This window comes from Amblyomma americanum, chromosome 2 (assembly GCF_052857255.1).
Source record: "Amblyomma americanum isolate KBUSLIRL-KWMA chromosome 2, ASM5285725v1, whole genome shotgun sequence".
NCBI lineage: Eukaryota > Metazoa > Arthropoda > Arachnida > Ixodida > Ixodidae > Amblyomma > Amblyomma americanum.
In genome coordinates this window covers 73,737,199-73,757,318 of record NC_135498.1, presented here as the reverse complement: position 1 = coordinate 73,757,318, position 20,120 = coordinate 73,737,199, and the positions used below count along the sequence as shown (strand labels likewise).

Here is a 20,120-nt window from a genome sequence, read left to right as displayed (position 1 = left end):
ACGTAAAATACATTTATGGGCTCTCATGATGATCCTAGTGAAGCGAAATGCAATTTTCATTTCAAATAAAAGAAGAACATTCCGCCTACTAGAAAGGACTACTTTTATGAACACTACTGCTGGCATCTTCGATGAGTGAAGTTTCACGGCCGGTTGCTCCTCCTTATAGCTAGCTCCTTGGTTGTCGCTCGTGCCATTGTGAAGGGTACAAATCAAAGTTGAACCTTTGCTTTTTTGCCAACAGGCAAGAACTTGGTTTCTATAACAGCGTTGTCCCCCGTATGGAGCATTTTCTTCCCATTGGATGTTTAGACTGCTGTTTGTGTTGGGCTATATTTTTGTGATGTAAAATAATATATTGTACTTATTAAAGCGAAATCATTATATGGTTTTGTCGCGTGAGAAAAAAGTGTCCGCAAATATCGTCCGCACGATTATGTCGTTCTGTGGGGATAAATGTGAAAAAGTTTGATTATGTTAGTGCGTGAGTGGATCCTGGAATGGGAAAGTTAGTTGATGAATTTTAAATAGTTCACTATTAAATTTAATTAATGAAAATAAATGTTGCGTTTGAAGCAGGTTTTTTTCTGACTGATTCGATGAAATTTGTGTAAAAGCGTGTGAAGGCTTACTTAGCATGAAAATCAAAACAAAGAATGTATTAAAAAATTAACAAAAGTAAAAAAATAAAACAGACAGATTTTCAAATGAAGAATGAACGAAAATAAAAATGAAAAAAATGGAGGGGAAAAAGAGAGCAAAGAGAAAGGCTTTCGCATTCCCGCTCTTAAGCAGACTGAAGTGCAATCCTGTAATTGTTTACACTCGTATCAGTTACAGATTAGCTGTGAATACATATTATATGATGTTTTGACCAGATTGTAAATTGTAAAAATGCATCGTATATAGCTAAGTAGCTCTTCATTATCTCTGCCGCCGATGTAGCTCAGGGGAAGCTAGGGAGCAGTCAAAGCAAAATATGGCACGATCAAGCCACTATATTTTGCCTTTTTTCCTTTCTTCTCAGCCATGTAGGCACATTCCTAAAATAAACTTGACTTAAATAAACTTCCTTTGTAATCTTCCTAGTATGCTATGTTATTTATTCTCTTTAGATAACTGCTGAATTCATCAGCGTTGCAATTCATGACTTCAACGAAAGAATAAAGAAAATAGAGCCTGTGATTCGGCATTCCGGCTTGAAGCCATCACGTTGTACACGTGAACCCTCCAAACGTGGAGCGCGGTGTCTATCTGCTTTAAAACGTAATTATATTTAGCTGTGCATGGTTAGCGGTAGTATATAGCTACTCACGACTGCCTCCAACAATGTCCTCCAGGCTCCAAAGTAATCAGTCTCAAGTGCACATGGTGCCGTCTTATTTAAACCAACCGGTTCTTTCAAACTCCAGTTTGCAAAACGTGTTGTATGTACCCCACAACGCTTCCTGACACACACACACTCAGTGCGAATTGACATGCAAAGAGCAGGTGCAGTATTTGAATTAATTTGCGGCGTCATTCTGGAGACTTTCGCCGCCTTGTGCCCTATACCGTTCTTTTCAGTCCGACTTGACCGAGGGGTTCAAGAAGGTGACCTGTTAATAAAAGGGTAAAATCAAAACTAGAAGTGGTCTGTATTACTCAGGGGAGCAAAGCGCACTCAAAACTGTTAAAATTAACATCACTTGATTGTCAGCGTCGGTACTTACTCCCTACGAGCAAATGTTGTGGTCAAATGATATTCCTCCGTTCGTAACAGGGACGCAGTGCGAACAAGCAAGCTACATCATTTTGATGCGCACCAGCCAGCATTTGATTTCCACGAATCTAAACTTCAGACATACACCTAAGAATTCAGAATTTCAACAGAAAATAAATTTTGTGGTCTCGAAAACCTTTATAGTCTTCAAGAGGCCATACATCTGGGCCAAATAAAAGAATCGATAACTCAAGATTATCATGCCCCAAATTTGTTCTCGCATACCCAGACTTGTTGGGAGCAGCCCACCTACCCTTAGAAAGGGCAGGCTGTGGCACTTCAGACCTCAGTTTTGTTCACGTTATTTCTTTATTGATCAGAAAGAGTGAATACAGAAATGTGCTGATAATTTTTTTTTCCTGAGCGAAGAAGTGTGCGTACAATAAAATCGTGAGATTCAGCAGCACACAAACCCAATAAAATAAAGAATTAACTCTATTAAGCAGCACTTCCTGGGGGAGTGACCAGCTTTCGAAGTCGAAGCGCTGTTCGGCCTGGACACTTGGCACAGGCAAAATCCTTACAAGGCTCATCATAAAATGACCCCCGGGGGTACGTGGTGAAGGACGGAAGGCGAGGTTGCTACAGTTGGTGTTGCAGCGATGTCCGCCGGTGGACCCAGTGGATGACCCGCCACAGCAGCGGAAGCAGCGGCTCCAGCCGCCTGCATTGCTTGGGCCACGGCTGTTGAGGTCAATGCTGCTGCCAGCTTGAAAATTTCCTGTAGGAGAGGAAGCCATTCTCAAGCGCTTCTGGGCACTGCATCAGTACCTGTCAGCGCTATTTTTGAAAAAAAAATGTCCCTAGTGCCGAATGAAGTGTGAACCGTATTGCGCCTGAGAGATTGCCATCTGTACTGTGAACTGTACCTTTTTCTTCTGAAGAAATAGACGGCGGCGCTAACGCCTAGACTGACCGGCTATAATGGCGCCAACACAGCTGTCATATCATTGTTCAAGCAAATGATATTATTCTTTTTGATTTGAGACAATTGTTTCCACCTCTAGAAAGACATGAGTTGCCTATCTCGTGGAACTGCACTGACAAATAGGAAAAAAAAAATTACTGACGCGTTCAGTTTTGTTTGCCACCACTTAGTATCCCCTTTGTTAATTCGTATGTTCAGAATTTTACAGGGTGTTTTTCTGTCGTTAGCGCTTCTCTTTTTTGGTAAATATTCCTCTAAAGTGATATCGTGTAAATGTGTCATGTAGGTAGGCGAGAAAAGTAGTTGGAATCTTTACGACAGAGAAATGAAGGAAAGGAAACTGATTTGATTCAATTTGAGATCATTTCACTTGAATGAAGAGCATTTGTTTTTATGCTCTATGTAAACCGGCGTCCTCTGTGCTTAGCATTGTTCTGAAAACTATCAAAGTTTCTAAAGTTCTAACATGACCTCTCTGCCACGTAAAAATGAAGACATGAAAACTGATTTTATTTATTCTTAGATCGTTTCACTAGAAAGAAAAGCTTGTCTTTTCATGCTCCAGGTTAATAGGCGGCCGTCGTGTTTAGCCCTGGTCTAAAACTGGCCAAGTTTCTAAAGTTCTAACATGACCAGCAAGAAAACAAGCTCTGAAAAAGTTGCGCTTCATTAGCCGATGATTTTTTATTGCCGCCAAAATGAAACAAAGAGGAAGTCTTCTTAAACAGGTAGCCGTCGTCGTAAACCTAAGGGCCACATCCATCTATTTAATTAAAAGCAGTTTCTTTGTTGAAAGTGCTCCTGGCTTCTTTTAGGGCTGGAGTGTGTGTCCTTTATCGCAATAGCAAACTATGAAACATTCGAATCCCACGCAAAGTGCCGCTCCTACGCAAGTGGTAATATTTTACGCACCGGGTTCATCCCAACTTGTGTGTCGGTCTTATCGGCTGCGGTGGGCTCTGAGGTCACCTCTGCTAATTCATCCCCGGCAAGTGAAGAATGCAGCGATGACAGGTGGGGAAGGCCGACGGCTAGTGAGCTGACATTCTTATGTTCCTCCTTCACATCCGATTTCAGTACGCTGGTAGAGTGCGTGATTATCCCAGTGTGTGAAGTGCTAACATTCCCAGAAACGTTGACTGCTTCGTTGAGAATGGATCCCTTGAGCATGCCGGAGAGCATGCTTCCGTTTCCAGGCTTATTCACATGGACTATGGCACCACCGTGCAGAGTTGATCCCTTCAGCACACCCGATTGGGCGCTATCTTTGTCAGACATTCCCAGGCCGAAAATAGTGGGCGTACCTAGCACGGTTGATTTTTTTATTACACTAGAATGGACGCCGCCTTTTCCAGTCATTTCCAGCTCGGCCATATTGGCAGTGCCTTCCGCAGTCGATTTTTTTATTACACCTGATTCGACACTGTCTTTTTGAGTCATTCCCAGGCCGAACATAGTGGGTATACCATGCACGGTAGATTTTTCTATTACACTCGAATGGACGCCGCCTTTTCCAGTCATTCCCAGCTCAGCCATAGTGGAAGTACCTTCTGCAGTTGGTTCTGTTATTACACCCGATTGGACACTGCCTTTTCGTGTCATTCCCAGCTCGAATATAGTGGGAGTACGTTCTATGGTTGAGTTTGTTATTACATCCGATTGTACACCGCCTTTTCGAGTCATTCCCAGCTCGACCATGGTGGGAGTACCTTCCACAGTTGATTTTGTTATTACACTCGATTGGATGCTCGCTTTTCCAGTCATTCCCAACTGGGCCGTAGTGGGAGTTCCTTCCACAGTTGATTTTGTTATTACACCCGATTGTTCGCCGCCTTTTCGAGTCAGTCCCAGCTCGACCATAGTGGGAGTACCTTCCACGGTTGATTTTGTTATTACACCCGATTGTACGCCGCCTTTTCGAGTCATTCCCAACTGAGCGGCAGTGGGAGTACCTTCCACCGTTGATTTTGCTATTACACCCGATTGTACACCGCCTTTTCGAGTCATTCCCAGCTCGACCATAGTGGGAGAACCTTCCACAGTTGATTTTGTTATGACACCCGATAGGACGCTGCCTTTTCCAGTCATTCCCATCTGGGCCATAGTGGGAATACCTTCTACAGTGTATTTTGTTACTACACCCGATTGTACGCCGCCTTTTCGAGTCATTCCCAGCTCGACCTTAGTGGGAGTACCTTCCACAGCTGATTTTGTTATTACACCCGATTGCACGCTGCCTTTTTCAGTCATTCCGAACTGGGCCTTAGTGGGAGTGCCTTCCCTCGTTGATTTTTTTATTACAGTCGATTGGACGCTACCTTTTCGAGTCATTCCAATCTCGACCATAGTGGGAGTGCCTTGCACAACTGACGTTTTTGTTATACCCGATTGGACGCTGCCTTTTCCATCCATTCCCACATGGACTGAAGTAGGCGTACCTTGAACAGTTGTCTGTTTGAGTATACTCGTTTTTACGCCACTTTTTCGTGCCATTCCTACGTGCACCACCGTGGGGGCTCCTTGTATATTTGTTTGTTCAATTACACCACCCGGTTGGACGTTTACTTTTCCTTTAATTCCCACTTTGACTATAGTGGAAGTACCAGCACCCACGGCTGGAGTCACAGAGAGACCGCTCTTAATAGGTTTATGGGTCACTCGCTTTTGAGAAATGTTAGTGACATTTCGCTTAGTGACTGGCTTTGGCGTCGGACGTGTAGTAATCGCCTTCCGAGTCACTTTCTTTGTTCGCTTAGTTATCGGTTGACGAGTAGATGCGTTTGGGATAGCGGGCCTCGTAGTTTTAGGTGAGGGTTGAGGTTTCTGCATTTTGGTTCCACGGGTGGCGATTGGGACAAAAGGCGGAGAAGTTCTTCGTCGCACCTTCATCGTTACTCTTTTCTTAGTGGGCCGAGTTGTGGGTTTCAAAGTAATGGCTCTAGTCACAGGCATGGGAGGTGGTAAGGATTTCACTTGCGTTTTGGCAGGGGCAGCCACAACGGACGGCGGGGGAACGGAATTGAGAGTAGCGTTCTTAACCACTATCTTTACGGGAGGCTTAGTGGACGCTTCCTTACGACCCATTCTGATCACTGGTGCTTGATGGACATTAACGTTGACTATTGTGGGCGAAGGAAGGAACATGATGGGATGTGGAGGAGGATTATGTCGACGCACTTTGCTTGTCGCCTTTTTCTGGACTGGTCTAGGTGACGGCTTCGGTGCAGGAGGTCTGTCAACAATTTGCGGAGGTGGAGCGATCTGTACGTCTGTTGGAGCATGAGCAACTATAAAGGAGTTTGAATGGTAACCGCTCAGGGTTACTGTTTTTCCGTGCTTGACAGTCGGTGGCTTTCTTGGGGGTTTTTGAAGAGGCGGTCTGGCCAGAACGGCAACAGGAGCAGCGGCGGCAACTACGCTGGGCACAGAAGCCAGCACGACGTGCGATGACACATCAAATAAGTGGTGGGTTACATTCACCACCTCTTGAGAGGGGTGCGCGTGGAGTGAGAAGGGTGGCGAATCGGGTGGTGGTCTGGAGGCAAGCGGTGAAGGCGGAACATAGTGCATTACTGTACTGGCCGGTCCGTATACGTAATGGGGCACCTGGTACGCAATGTGGCTGTCTTCTCTTGTCGCATCTTTAGCGTGAATTCGATGTGAAGCTTCATGCACAGCAGCGTTGAGAGTTTTCTGTTCATGGGTCGAGGAGCCGAGCAGTCCGGTAGTAGCAGAAGCCCCTACTACGACGGCGGAAGCTGTCGCTGCGCCCACTGCTACAGGTGCGTGCACAACGTGCGTCACTCCCGTCTTTACTGAGTTTCCGCTGTTGACCGTCATTGACGGAGACTCAGGAGGGCCAACGGAAACCGGCGTGTACGGCACTTGGAACCACGGAAGCGTCGGGTCGGCTATCGTGCCCGAAGAAATAACTGAAGGAACTTCCTCTTGCACGGATGGCATATTCACAGTCGTGGGCACGTAGGAGTAGATTTCGGCGTGTCCCATGGAATCGGAGCAGGTGGCTGTAGCTACAGACAGCGCGAGGTACGGGGAAATCTGAAAGAAAAGGTTTTTTATTTTGTAATGTATGCATTTAGAAATGCAGGCAGCCTCAAGGCTTTGTTTGAAAAGGCGACCTTCTGAAAGGTTGTCTTCGCTAGCTACATCAGTGCTTCACCGTACAAGATAGAATTTCTGGCGGTTTAGGAATGCTAAGTGCAAAATATTGTGCGAAAGCACAAATTCGTTGCAGGTGTACACCACCACCGCGTAAGAGAAAGCGCTATTGCGGTGTCCACTACCCGGGCAGCCAGTTTTGCGCGACTTCAACTTTTTCATCTTCAAAGCCAATTTGCCAATGCCAAAGCCAATGCACGCCCGCCGCAGCATTGTTGTCAACGCCAACGTGTATTGCTCTAGGGCCGTGTTTCTGCTATGGCGTTGTCCACGCCAACGCATACAGCGCAAATCTCTGTCACTACCGCCATATAGCTCAAAGCGCGAGTATAGTTTGATAGTACTATTAGTTGATGAAGAAGACGATGTGCATTGCACAGCGTTCCAGTTATTCCTTCGTTCGGTGCGAGCGCAAAGGGATTCCCGTTAGGCAGTGTCTGCGGCTACCTTCATGATTACATAAGTGCAACTGAACGATTATATACAAAATTTTGTCGCATGTCCAAAACATTCTCGATTCTATTCCTGGTAATTCATATTTCTTTAATTCATTTGGCTGTTCCAATTTTTATATTGATTTAGTCTTCTCAAGCCTATTTTTCCTCTCGCAGATACCTCAATGGGATAACAATCTACTGAACCTTGGCCAATCCCCCTGCGTGGGTATGTGCCATGCTTACTATAGAGAAGAAGAAGAAGCGCGAAGGTGTGCTGCAGTTTAACAAGATGTGTGTTTGGCTGCGGCGATAACCGAATGCTCACGCAGTGGCTAGCGAAGCTGACCTGTTCGCGCAGCAGCGGGTTCGAATTGCAGGCGTGAATAATGTTTTTATTCATTTTTATTTAGTTATTTCACTTTGCACAAACCCACAAACATTGCAAGAACTTGATGGTGTTTTTCCATAGTAATTGGGATTTCGCATTAAATTTAGAACAAATGCGGAAGACTTAACACTTTCTAGCTCTTGACTCGTTCGTATATTTTTGAATTATGCTTCATTTTCTTCGGGTAATAACAGTTCTAACAATGAACTTTCACAACTAGTCTAACAGGTAGGTTTGAAATGCACTTCACGGTCGTACTCTTGGAACCTGTTTTCTACTCCTTCTGTACCCATAGAGACAGGCATTCTGTTGGGAAATATATGATAGAAGAGATATACAGAGATTCGTATGGAAAAATGCCTCGAAGTTCCCTTTTTTTATGGGCGCATAAGCACGCGTAAAGTACGTATTTTCAGAATGAGCGGAAGCGCAATAGGTCAGGCTGAACTGCAGCGCAAGTCTTGGGTTCCAATGCTTGCTAATGCATAACGGCTGCGTCTTATGGAATGGACTATAATATATGTGGATGTCGGGTGTGCAAGAAAATTTCTTGCGTAGAAAGTCGGAATCACGTTGCAGCTCAAACTACAAAATAATGTTGCCATTTTTTCTCTCCGTGTCCGCTTCCACACCGATGCCCAAGCGAATGTGCGCATAAATTCTTATAAGAACGAGAGACTTTCAACCTGAGGACAGAGAGACCTATTGGGTTCTGGTATCTGTGGTGGCTCTTCTGTGTTGATCAAGTCATTTCGAAGAGCCTGTGTCCTGATTATCGCTTCTTATACTTCTACGCAGAAATAAGCATTGTGAAAATTATCACTGGAGAGAAGCATTCCATAGATCATGCTCAAGCAATGAAGAGCCCCGTCTGTAGGAATAAATTTCCCCTCCCCATTTCATTTCTTTGCTGAGTGAGATTCAGGGATTGAGAGATCTTTATTTATTCATATTTTTTCTTAATGCGTTGATTTTATTGTTACGTTCTCCCATAAAAGTGGTGACTCTCACTCTATCGACGTTAACTCTATGCACGGGAGACCATTCTGTGGCCCTTGTACTCAAACTTCATGAAACAGTCAAGAGCAGATAGCTGGCGCAAGTGAGTTTCGTGCTGAATCGTATAGAAAGCTAGCAATCCCAGCATCTCTTCGCACAACGGAAACGCAAATAATTAGTTGCTGCTTAGGAAACGCTAAATCATTGCAACAATTTTATACCAATTTTGCACTTATACTAAAGAGAAGAAAGCTACCACAATATACTCTGCTGAAGTACTGACACCCAGATTATGACCGCATTGCTAGAGCTTAAATAACTGATGATTAGGTAGCTGTACACATATAGAGCTGTTTGTTTTTCCATCCTCGTATCTGATCATCTACCAAGCAGACGAACAGCGCAAGAAGACTGAACGCGCTGAAGACACGGGACATGTGCTTACTAGCTAATGGACTTTAGGGCTTTATTAACGCAAAAATTCGACAGAGGCACTTAAGACTACATACGCGTGGGAATGCGAAAGCATTGCTGTCCCTGGGTGCATTGTTTACGTCTAATGTTTGTACATGCATTACAGTTTTTTTTCTACGAGTTAGTATGTTTGCCTACTTGTTGTGCACCAAAACTCAAACGTTCAGCACCTCTCACTGGACAGCGATGAGGTTGGCGGAGTTTGCATATATTGGACGTGACGTAAACGCTTGGTTGCGGTTTGCGAACAGTGGTGGCGCGATGGATGACACCACGTCCCCCGCCTCCTTCCCCACACACACACACGTGCGTTCGAGACCACAAAGAACGCTGTACCACAAGCGTCTGCATCCCAACTTTGATACAGAAGTCTGGGAAGCATACAATTGAATGTGCATAAGTAGTCGGTTCTAATGCCTTTCGTAAGCTAGCCTCCAATTTGAGTTGCACCAGTAAGCTATATGCAACGATAAATTGTATGAAATCACCCGAAACGTTGTACGACAAACGATTGCGTCCAATCTTTGGTTCGAATGAGTGGAAAACTGGCGCCATATAGAGAGTGGCCATTGTCGAGTGGCCATTGTCGAGACGAACGACATGCACAGGATTGTCTGAAGTGGAGGTGCTTGGCTTGCTTTGCGCGTCATATGGCCGCTTGATGACGTCACACTATTCTCCTTGTCATCTCTACGATTTTCTGTCTTATCTGCGAGTACAACATACACACTGCCGGCTTTTCTCGCAAGTGGACTAGTAACGCACTCGCATTAATGCCCCATTTCTAGAGATAAAACTTGATGTCGCAATCAGACCAATTACTTTCGGTCAGTAGCAGTAAGTTTCTCCCCTACACCCTTCATTCGCACATCCGGTCATGTTTTGGGGCGCTGATAAACCTTCTCTTTTTGTCTTTAGACAACTGTCCTAAAAATTATGTGCCACGCTAAGGGCAACAAAGTTAGCGAAGAGGTATCTTAAAACTATTACTGAAGTGTACCTCTTTGAATCTTTTTTTGCTGCGAGTTTAAACGCAGAATTGAAATTGCTGTAGAGAAATCATTGACTTTGGAAACCGACAGAGATCACAATAAAATTTATATTGGAAATAAGGTTACTGGACCGACACGGGCACATTTCAACTTGACTTGTCGTGGTGGTAGCTGTGCATAATATCATGGTACCTAATCTTGCTGGCGGTGGCCGAATTTCGATCGGAGAATTTCGATCGGATGTGCGAAACAGTGGTAGATAATGTACCCCATATGATCAAAAATAGTTAGGACGGTACCACATCAGTGTCCTTTATAGCTGTGGTCCCGCCTAGGAACATCCACTCAGCCTACCGAATCATAGGAAGCTACAAAATAAAGTGCTAAAAAAACCTTACACTTACATAAAAGGCAACCACGCATCCCTTGATTGAAGGCATGATGCGTGCGGACGGACTAATGAAGTTCAGGAGATGTTGTCACTCTTGTTCACAGTCCTAGAAAAGTACAAGGCCTTAGTGCGTGCACTAGAGGCGGAAATAAACTATGAGTGCACTAACGAAAGGTCATTTGAAAAGCGCACACGTGAAACAAGACGTAGTACATAATATATATTTTCCGGATTGCAAATGGCGTCCCACGAGAAAACGATGTTAGAGCAAGCTTACCATCACGAAGGTATTAACACATCAGACTACTGACTCCAAGTGAATAGAGGACCACACATTGGCCATTAAAAATTCTTCTATTTTCGTGACAGACACAAACGTAAGCTATAGAGTCGAAGAACAATAGGGTATGAAAAACTAGGATAGGACTTTGTTGGGAACATCAGCCGACATGTGCTGTTTTAGAGGCATGTAAGATGGGAGCAAGAGATGGCGATAGATGGGTAATAAGCCCATCTATCCGAGGGCGAAGAAAAGGACTTTACAATGCTCACCACAACTGCGAACGCCACCGCCGAGTTCCCTAGTCGCACTGTGCAGCTTACTTTAGAAATGACTCAGCGAGGATGACGTGGCAGCTTTTTGCTATTTGTTTGGTCCGGGGCACAAGCAGAGAAACTAGCAGAGATGAGCCTGTGCTTCAGGAATACTGTTTACGTTGCTTGGTTCGCAAACACCGGACGAGTTTTCTGCGAGACCTTTCTTTCCGGAAAATGATATCGAGAGGAAGAGGGTGTTTACGACAATAAAATTGAGGCTTCGATGATTTCTCACGCGTTATTTCGGGCATCTTTTGTGCGAGTACGAGACGCTTCTTCTGACGGTCCTGATTCTATAAAAACACCAGTTCCTCGTGTATATCTCACCGCCGAGCAGAATCTCTCCTTTCTTTCGTAAACCTGATGGTGCAGACATAACGCGAAAGAAAAAAAAAGGAATAATATATATTCTCTTCTGCACGATAAATGAAAAAATCCGGAATTTTCTCGTCTGGTATGCTTGTTTTGAACGCCTCCATTGTTAAACTGCGACAAATAGAATTGGTATATTATGCCAATCACGGTGACAATGTAGGAGGGATAGAAAACTGTCAGGCAGGTTTCATGTCCGGAACAAATCGGTGCTGTGTGGGAGTGCGCCGTGTCGTTAGTACGAAAACAACGAAGACAATGGCTCTCCGGTGTGTGGATTGTCGTTCACTAGAAAAAAAAAAAAGATAGTATATTTAGCCACAGTAAAAACGGGAACAAAAGTCGTAGCGGATATTACGAGCATTAAAAGAGAGACTGCCGCCCACTACCTCCACTCCAGCCGACTTATAATATCAGTAAATCATGAAAATAATTGACCCATTAGCTGTTCTTTTTTCATCCTCTGACTACACAACGAAAGAGAACGATATTATTTGGTCTGGAAAAGAAGCCGCCACTCAGAGAGGTCCTAAATGTCCACAATGGGGAGATGTTGTGCTGGAGTCTGCTAAATACACATTTCTTTTGCTTACTTTTTTAACGAACGCATTTTTTGCTTACTGAAAACTGTCTGTCAAGCAACTTCGGTCCGACAACAAAGAGTTTTTGGTTCAAAGAGAGGTCAATATAAGTGGCCGAGTGTCCTGGACGTGCAGCTCGTTCTTATCGGCCGTCTGCTCTAGGTTGGGGCATCACAAGAGGAGCCATGGTAAGACCTATTTATTCATTCCCTGATGAACGCCTAACGTTGTTTTGTGGCTTTCATGTCTCCGGTGATGAAGCGCGGTTTGATCAAACGCTTTGTCTTGCCGAGACACGGCGTGGTTTGATGCTAAAGTCTGTTCAATTTGTTCAACCTGCCATATTTGTGTCTGCGTCGATGACTGTTATGTTTATATGCTAGTTATTGACAAATCTCACCAAGAATTTGTCCAGGATGGCATTATTGGCCTTCTCAAAGACTGTATCCTGCTAGGTCCACAAAATGAACGTCAATATTTTTTTCCACCTGCGAGATCCCATTTATTACGTGTAAGATTTCGCATTTTCCAGTTGACCTCATCAAGTCGAATAAGTAAATAGCTATCACTATCTTCATGGATAAATCTGGCAGTTAAAATTCATTTACCAACAAAAGATCCGCTTCCCCAAACATTATTTTTACGACACGCTTCAATTGGGACGTTTATAGTTTAGAAATCGCTGAACATCGATGATTGAATACGCATTTGCCATTTCGACTCCATACCAACAAAGCTCATATAGATTGAATAGAAACAGTGAAAGACTGAGCCTCCTATTCATCCATCACTCAAAGTTTGACCTCTCGAAGGCGGGTTCATATCGCGCATCCTTACCCTCCGCTCCTGCTTTTTTTAGCTAACTTATTTAGTTATTCACACCTAACTCAGAAGCCATAATTCGGACACCGCAAAATGAGTTGCGCCACATTCACCATAAGCTGAAACGCTCGCGCCAACATGCCCATAAAACTACATTTATCATGTATATTTTTTTTTGTTTTTAAGCAGCAGCGGACAACAATCGCTTTCTGAGCAAAAACACAGCCATCATTTGCACATCAGCCTTTTTCTACAAAAGCGCGTCACTCCTTTGATCACGAAGAAAATGTAATTATTATTTCAGTGTGAATGCTACCTATATGCAACACCCCCTGTTTTTCAAGAAAAAAAGAAGACACCAGTAATTTAAATGGAAAGTAACGCAAAACTTGCAGGGGCAAATATTGAACCTGTCATCTCGTTTTACGTCGACGTCACTTGGCGACGGCTCTTTTCCGCAGAGATGACTGCCCTGCCGAAGTTTTAGCCTGCCCCAGACAGAAAGAAATTTCGCACGGTAAAAAGTAAACCAGAACCACGCGTGAGTCGGTCGGTTAATTCAAAGAAAAAAAAAACAATTTGCGCTGCTAATGAATTCTCTACTTGCAGAGCAGATGCTGTTCAAATATGGCTGGCTCAAGCATACGACTGGCGTATGACTGGTCATTTTATTTTTGAGACATTGTCAAGTGCTGAAAGATTTAACATTACGAGGGGATGGTGCCAGGCTTGCTTGAGCGCGGTTTAGTAGATCCCTTTTCTTGATTTTTTTAGGCGATCAGTCTAAGACGCTGATTTCGTTGCGCGCCTGCCTGCACTTGAACAGCAATGAAATTCTTCCTGCTTTAACTGCTGAGAGATTTTGAATTTTGTAACTCTTTTTCAGATCCGCGCCGCCATGCTCCTGGCGCTTGCCGCCTGCGCCGTTGGCCGGGGGTTCCCATCGACATTTCCCCTCTACGCTTCCTACCTGAAGACCGCTAAGAAGCCCCCAATCCATCCCCCTCCAATAATTCCTCCAGTCAAGCCCAAAGCCTTCCTACTGCGCACTGTTCCAGTTCCTCCAGTGCCTCCGTTTCCTAATGCAGTTCTCCCATTTGTTGCGCCTCTGTCCATTCCTTCTTTCGGATTCGCCGCCTCCAGCTTTGCGGGTCCGGTGTTTCCTAGAACCACGTACGCTGCTGTTCACCATGCAGCGTCATACCTCCCATCTCACGCAGCTTTGGCGCCCGCCTTTTACCCATACGGTGCCGTTCACCATGCAGCGGCATACGTGCCTCCTCACTGGCAACCACTGGCGCCCGCCTTTTACCCATACGGTGCCGTTCACCATGCAGCGGCATACGTGCCTCCTCACTGGCAACCACTGGCGTCCGCCTTTTACCCATATGGCTCTGTTAACCATGCAGCGGCATACGTGCCTCCGCATTGGCAACCACTGGCGTCCGCCTTTTACCCATACGGTGCAGTTCACCGTGCAGCGGCATATCTTGCCCCTCACACAGCTTTGGCACCCGCCGTTTACCCCTATGCAGCTGTGCGCCATGCGGCAGTCGTCTCTTCCCACCCAGCACTGGCGCCCTCCATTTTCCCGTACACAGCTGTTCATCATGCGGCAGTCCTTCCCCATCAACCAGCATTGGCTAATGTGGTGGTCAAGCCACCTCCCCACACTATTCATCCCGCTGTAGTCACAGCACCACCCTCTGTCAGCGTCCCAACTCCTGTGGTTGCCGTGAGTCAAGGTTCAAGCGCGACAACAGCGGCTGCTCATAACGACACGGTCGTGACCAAAGCCTCCGCTGGACCGACCGTGACAACGACCGTTTTCCGAGCCCCTGGCGTAGCTGCCACCACCGTGCAGAGGTCTGTGGGCGCTGCCACCACCGTGTTGCACAAGACTGAGCACTCGGCCAGCGTCGCTGCTGTACCCGCCAAGGTTGCTGTGCATGGCTATGCTGCTGGACTCGGCACCGTGCACCACGTCTACCCAGCCCACGTTGCTGTTCCTTCAGTTGCAAGCCCCTCTGCCTTGTTGCGTCACGTAAATTACTTTCCTTACGGGTACACTATCGGGCTTTGATGGACACAAAGGCTGGAGGTGTACCTTCTCAACGACTATAAACCTTCCAAGGTCGAATGTTGGTAAAACTTTAATCAAGCTTGTATAACTGACCTCCAAGAACTTTTTATTCCGCGCGAACAAAAAAAACCTTTTTCTTCCTGTCTGCTGGAAAAGTTCTGGATTTCGGAGTACTAAAGCAAGACAGGTGCCCGTTATTCTCCGTGGAAATTTTTATGGTGAGAAGAAGTAAATTATCCGAAATAAAAAGTCACTTTTTTTCTTGCGGAAACTCTGTGGTGATCATTTTAATAGCTCTTACGGGCAGTATGAGATGCATGTTCTGCATGCCGTTGCTATATCTCCCAAGGACAAAGAACTTTTTTTTAATCATTGCTCACACTTAGAGGCCATTATATTCAAGAGTTTTTTGATAACAAATCCTTTTTCCCATAGATCCCAAGTTTCGGAAACTTAAGTCAGAGAAGAGCTACGTGGTACCGAGCATAGACGGGGCTTCAGTATCAATTTTACATTGAATACGCACATTTTCCACGGAATGGCTTTAAAACAAGGGACCGCCTAATACTCATGCTCCGCGCCCGGAGCACACCATAGCTAACGGACAGGCTCGGAGTGCTTATTACAACGCCTACAAAAAGCTGACACCGGACTGTTCACCACAGAAACCACTGACACTCCACTAAGCACTGATATGTGTGAGGCATGGGTTAGTAACGGATTAGGAGAGCACTCCTTGTCGAAACCACTGACACTTCACTAATCACTGATATATATGAGGCATAGGTCTGTAATAGATTAGGAGAGCGCTCTTTGTCGTAAGTAGTAGGTACATGTGATCCACCCTTTAGCCGTGTAGCGCGGACTTTGTGGGACCCTTGGGTGTCTTAATTTTCGTAGCGGTCTCTTTGCTGTCAATAAGGTGATAAAGAAAAGTGCAAAACGCAATTAAAACTTAATTTGGCTATTTGTGAATGTTTTCTAAATCTAGCTTCTAGCTATCAGTCCGAAAACGTCTCGCGCTTTTTAGAGCAACAGTTCAGTAGCTGCTCTCACCACCAACAGATTTGGAACACTGGCGATGCATAGAGGCCGAACAGTACGGAGCACTAGCACTAGTACTAGCTCTGCGCTTCTCACAACAATTTACTTACGTTTATCGAAAACAGCTTTGATGCGGACTAGCGCTGAAACCATTAACAAGAGAAGAAAACATAAAGCTCATTTCGATCACATGTAATAAACTCGCTCCTGCACGCTAATTACATTCTGATTCAAAAATTATGCGACGCAGAAGTTGCAAGGGGTAAGTAACGTTGCCTCCTTCCGGCCTATTTACTATACGCACAGTTTAATTAATGTCGCAAAGACCCCGATGAGCAAAATAAGAGAATAGCTCACATCTGTTTGCATCTCCCAGTATTTCGCGGAGCGCGTAAGCGTTCTACTGTTTTTATCGGCATTCGACATATAACTGCGACAATGGCATGCACTTCTTCCAAGTATTCAATTTTCCTACTCGCAGAAGGCTTACGGCGACGATTGGCATTTTAAAGCGCGCGGAATAACCTTTGCTTTCCATGGTTATAGGAGTGACTGGCGATGCAACTTCAGTATTTTGGAGGATCTGGTGAAGGCAGATGTTTTGCGAGGAGCGGCGTGTCTAAAAATAAAACACAAGCCCTCATGCATAAAACAGAGTCTCAACCTTTCATTCAACTCTGTCCAGGCGCGAGCATTACGAGGTAATTTTAATAAGCGAATGAAAATTGTTGGGAATTTTTATTTCCGCGTAGTAATGGTATGCCTTTTCAAATTCTGATGCAAATTAGTTGCTAGTACGCAGTTAAGAATAGATTTAATAACTTCATGATCGTCAATTGTTTCGTCTGTGTTCGTGAATTCCTATATCTGAGGCAAACGGTCTAAAATTTATTTCTTACTATTTTGCCACAATATACCCTGTAATGGGGCCTGCAATTATTTTCAATACACATTCTTCAGGGTGTTTAATGTTTAGGGTACTGCGAATATTTCGTAAGATTCACAGCCCCCAGCACTAGCGCACTGGCACAAGCCACGAGCAATATTCAAAGGCGGTAAAACCAAAGCTCGACATGGCGATGTGCGTAATCTTTGGTACCAGCGCACATTCCTATATTAAACGTAGGGGACCCACTGCATAAATCATGGCAGCTTACTTATTCCCATAAGCTGTATTATGTCTGCAGAAAAATAGCGACCAGGCCATTTGCAAACAAAGTCTAGGAATATCACGCGAAAGAGAAGCGGCTACTAAAAATGGGTATGCGTGGAATACTGCTTCATTGCTGGGAAAGCAGTAGAAGACAAGCCAGCAATATGTTTTCGACTGCCTCTTCGATTTAAAAAGCAAGGATTAAAAAAACACTGTTTACAACAATTGTCCAAGTAGAAAGAAACGATCTAAGGAACCATAACTGATTTAATGAGAAATTCGCGGTTTCGCCTTATTTCGGCATGTATTTAGACATGCATGGCTTAATCTTTGAGACAAGCATATGATTACTGGCAGGATCAACCAGGTAGATGCATAGGCAAAACCTTGTCGCTTGGCAACAATTATAGACCGTTTTGAGTGTGCTGCACCCTTCGAGGGTCGAGTGCCATAGCATTTTATTCATTACGCAGACGTGGTAACCCCTAATACACATTTGTGCTTCCTGCTTTTCTAAAACACTTTTATCCGCAGGTACTGCACTTCTGCACGTTCATGAAGTGGTGAGGAAATATTCTGCTAAAGTGAACAAACTTATTACTGCAGTCAAAAGACACATTTTTTTTCTGGTGGATATGAGTTGTTTTAAACAATGACGCTCCTCGTGAGTCGATGACCTCCCACGGATATCCTCATAGGCTTAGAGACCTACTTACACTGGCTGACGCGGGAAAAGGGAACATTTTTAAAGTCAACAAAGTGGGTGGTTTTAGAAGAATACCTTGAACATTTGTTGTTGAGGTTTAGCGCTGCGGTGAGCACAATAAAGAACCGAAGGAGCGTATCGAGCTCTCACTGCAAAAATTGAATTAATTCTGGTACGCAGCGAAATCTGCATGCCGGTCAAAGCACAACTCGCTGAACCAGTACGTAAAAAAACTTTGTCTCCAGTAAAAAAAAAAACTCTCGAGGAAAGTTGGATATCATCGCCTGCGCATATTTTGTTAGAAAGCAGTACGTACACCCATACCATGCACTCTATAAATGCTGACTGTGTTCTCTCGCACCAGTGTTGAGTGTTCCATCTTAGTTTACGCGGCATTGTTTCAATGCAGAGAATTCCCAAATGTGCGCCCCAGTCTACATATAATTGTTTCTACCATCGTTTTCAGACGACCTGCGTTTAATTAACAACTTTACTAACTCTCATTAACGAGTACAGGCCATATTTCTTCTCTGGAGGTTAGGAAGCGATGTGTGGTGAACTGAATTTCAAATGGACTGGCCAAACATGTAATAAGGACACATTTCTTAACATATCTGGCCAGCGAGCAAGGCACTCAACGCCTTCCCTCTCCCTTGTAAGCGCTCAGGGCAGATCTTTCGCTTCTCTCGTAGACAGGAAACTCGTTCTCTAATACGCGACACCTGCTTCCCCGGAAGCGCCAAGCTGGCAGCTTCTTATCCTCTAACGCCGTCCTCATTGCGTAGCAGCTTGCTAATTACGTGGAAAGGCTGGTAGCTAACACCCAAGACAGCCTTTCAGATGCTGCTGCGCCATAGCCATGTATATGCTTGCGTGGTTTTTGTTATTTATGTTCGATTCATTCCTCCGGTCAAGCGGTTTGCGTGTCCTCATCGCCAATTCCTCGCATGACTTTCACTGATTCATCATCCGCCTGGGGCTATCCATGGCAATGTGCCACGCCTTTCGTATGAGCGTCGCTATGTTTCTGGCGTAATGTTTCTAAATGACTTGGCTCCGCTCTGCCGCAACACATTCAAATCATAAGCAGTGCTAGCAACGCGACGAAAGCTTGAAGGGTTCAGAATAGTCACGGTAAAGAGTAAAGCAATAGCGGACGCGTGTTTAGAGCTCTGAAGTCAAACTTTTTCGCCAAGGTCTTGGCAACTAATACTAAACTAGAGACGCACCATGACTCGTGGCTGCGTGAGTCTTACACAATGTCGCACGTTTCTGCGAAACTTTGAAGGTATTAGACTTGCTGGCAAGTGCGAAGAATTAAGGTTTTTTTTTTACTCGGCGAAACTATGAAGTTTCTTTTGTGCCCTTTTTTGTATCGATGCCAAAGGTAGCATAAATAAGTGGCTTCTCGCACAGCTGCCGCCTTCACCGTACGGTCACGTTCCCACGTGGCATTCGCAGTAATACAGAACGTACTACGTCCGCCGCTATGGACGAGGGTGAAGCTGATGAAGACCCTCAAGGTTGGATTACATTACACATAAATACCCCTGAATGAAGAAGATTCGACAGCCGCCATTGTTGCTCAGCTGGTGCAGCACTGGACACGAATTCGGAGGACGTGAGTTCAGATCCCACCGAAAGCATCTTGTTGTTTTTCCTGCTGGTTTCTAATTCATTGTCTTTAGAATAAACACCCAATTAGTTTCGTATTGATGAAGACCTCAAATTATAAACATCCATTATTTTCCTTGGTTTCGGTGACATTGGTTTCCGTCATACGGGTCTTGACACGGTCAGAAATGAACACCCAGTGGTTGCTCACATTAAGTCTCTATGCACAAAAAATTTCTTGTGTGTCTGGCCATATTCCGCTTAATATACAGTGACCAACGAGAGCTGACGCCAAGTAGCACCCTGGGACCTCGCCTCTAACCAAACTGTGAAGATGTCGGGGCCACAAGTTTGTATTCTGCTGAGGAAAAAATGACAACACCGAGCTTTCCAATATAAGCATACTTGATACAAGCTGACTTCCATCAACACTGAATTTCTTTCCAAAGACACAAAAAATGCGAAAAGCCAGGCAGCCTTTCTTGCTTTCAGCATTCGTTATAAACGTATTATTTGCGCTTTCGCTCGATTGCTAATTCGTTCCTACTTAAGTAACATAAGCATCATTAACCAATTCATTATTTTATACGAGCGTGGT

General features: G+C 44.8%; 2 protein-coding genes across 3 annotated transcripts; one reads left to right on the top strand and one right to left on the bottom strand.

Annotated features, from left to right (window-relative positions):
- Positions 1-2,130: 2,130 nt before the first annotated feature.
- Positions 2,131-11,365, bottom strand: LOC144121380 (uncharacterized). Of its 2 annotated transcripts, none has more exons than XM_077654576.1 (4): positions 11,103-11,365; positions 10,564-10,656; positions 3,603-6,749; positions 2,131-2,483 (listed from the first exon to the last, which is right to left on the bottom strand). In XM_077654576.1, exons 2-4 carry the CDS (start codon positions 10,597-10,599, stop codon positions 2,295-2,297), a joined length of 3,372 nt encoding a protein of 1,123 aa, XP_077510702.1. In that variant the 5' UTR covers positions 10,600-10,656; positions 11,103-11,365; the 3' UTR covers positions 2,131-2,294. The 2 variants fall into 2 exon arrangements, with proteins under 2 accessions (XP_077510702.1, XP_077510701.1); XM_077654575.1 differs by lacking the exon at positions 11,103-11,365 and adding an exon at positions 10,828-10,992.
- Positions 11,366-12,183: 818 nt separating this feature from the next.
- Positions 12,184-15,276, top strand: LOC144121383 (uncharacterized). The gene is made up of 2 exons (XM_077654579.1): positions 12,184-12,288; positions 13,809-15,276. Exons 1-2 carry the CDS (start codon positions 12,286-12,288, stop codon positions 15,003-15,005), a joined length of 1,200 nt encoding a protein of 399 aa, XP_077510705.1. The 5' UTR covers positions 12,184-12,285; the 3' UTR covers positions 15,006-15,276.
- Positions 15,277-20,120: the final 4,844 nt, after the last annotated feature.

Coding starts and splice junctions, on each gene's coding strand:
- LOC144121380 (XM_077654576.1), bottom strand. CDS start 10,599: ATGCCTTCAATCAAGGGATGCGTGGTTGCCTTTTAT. Junction 6,750..10,563: donor GATGCGTGGTTGCCTTTTAT/GTAAGTGTAAGG, acceptor CTTTTCTTTCAG/ATTTCCCCGTACCTCGCGCT. Junction 2,484..3,602: donor CACAAGTTGGGATGAACCCG/GTGCGTAAAATA, acceptor CCTCTCCTACAG/GAAATTTTCAAGCTGGCAGC.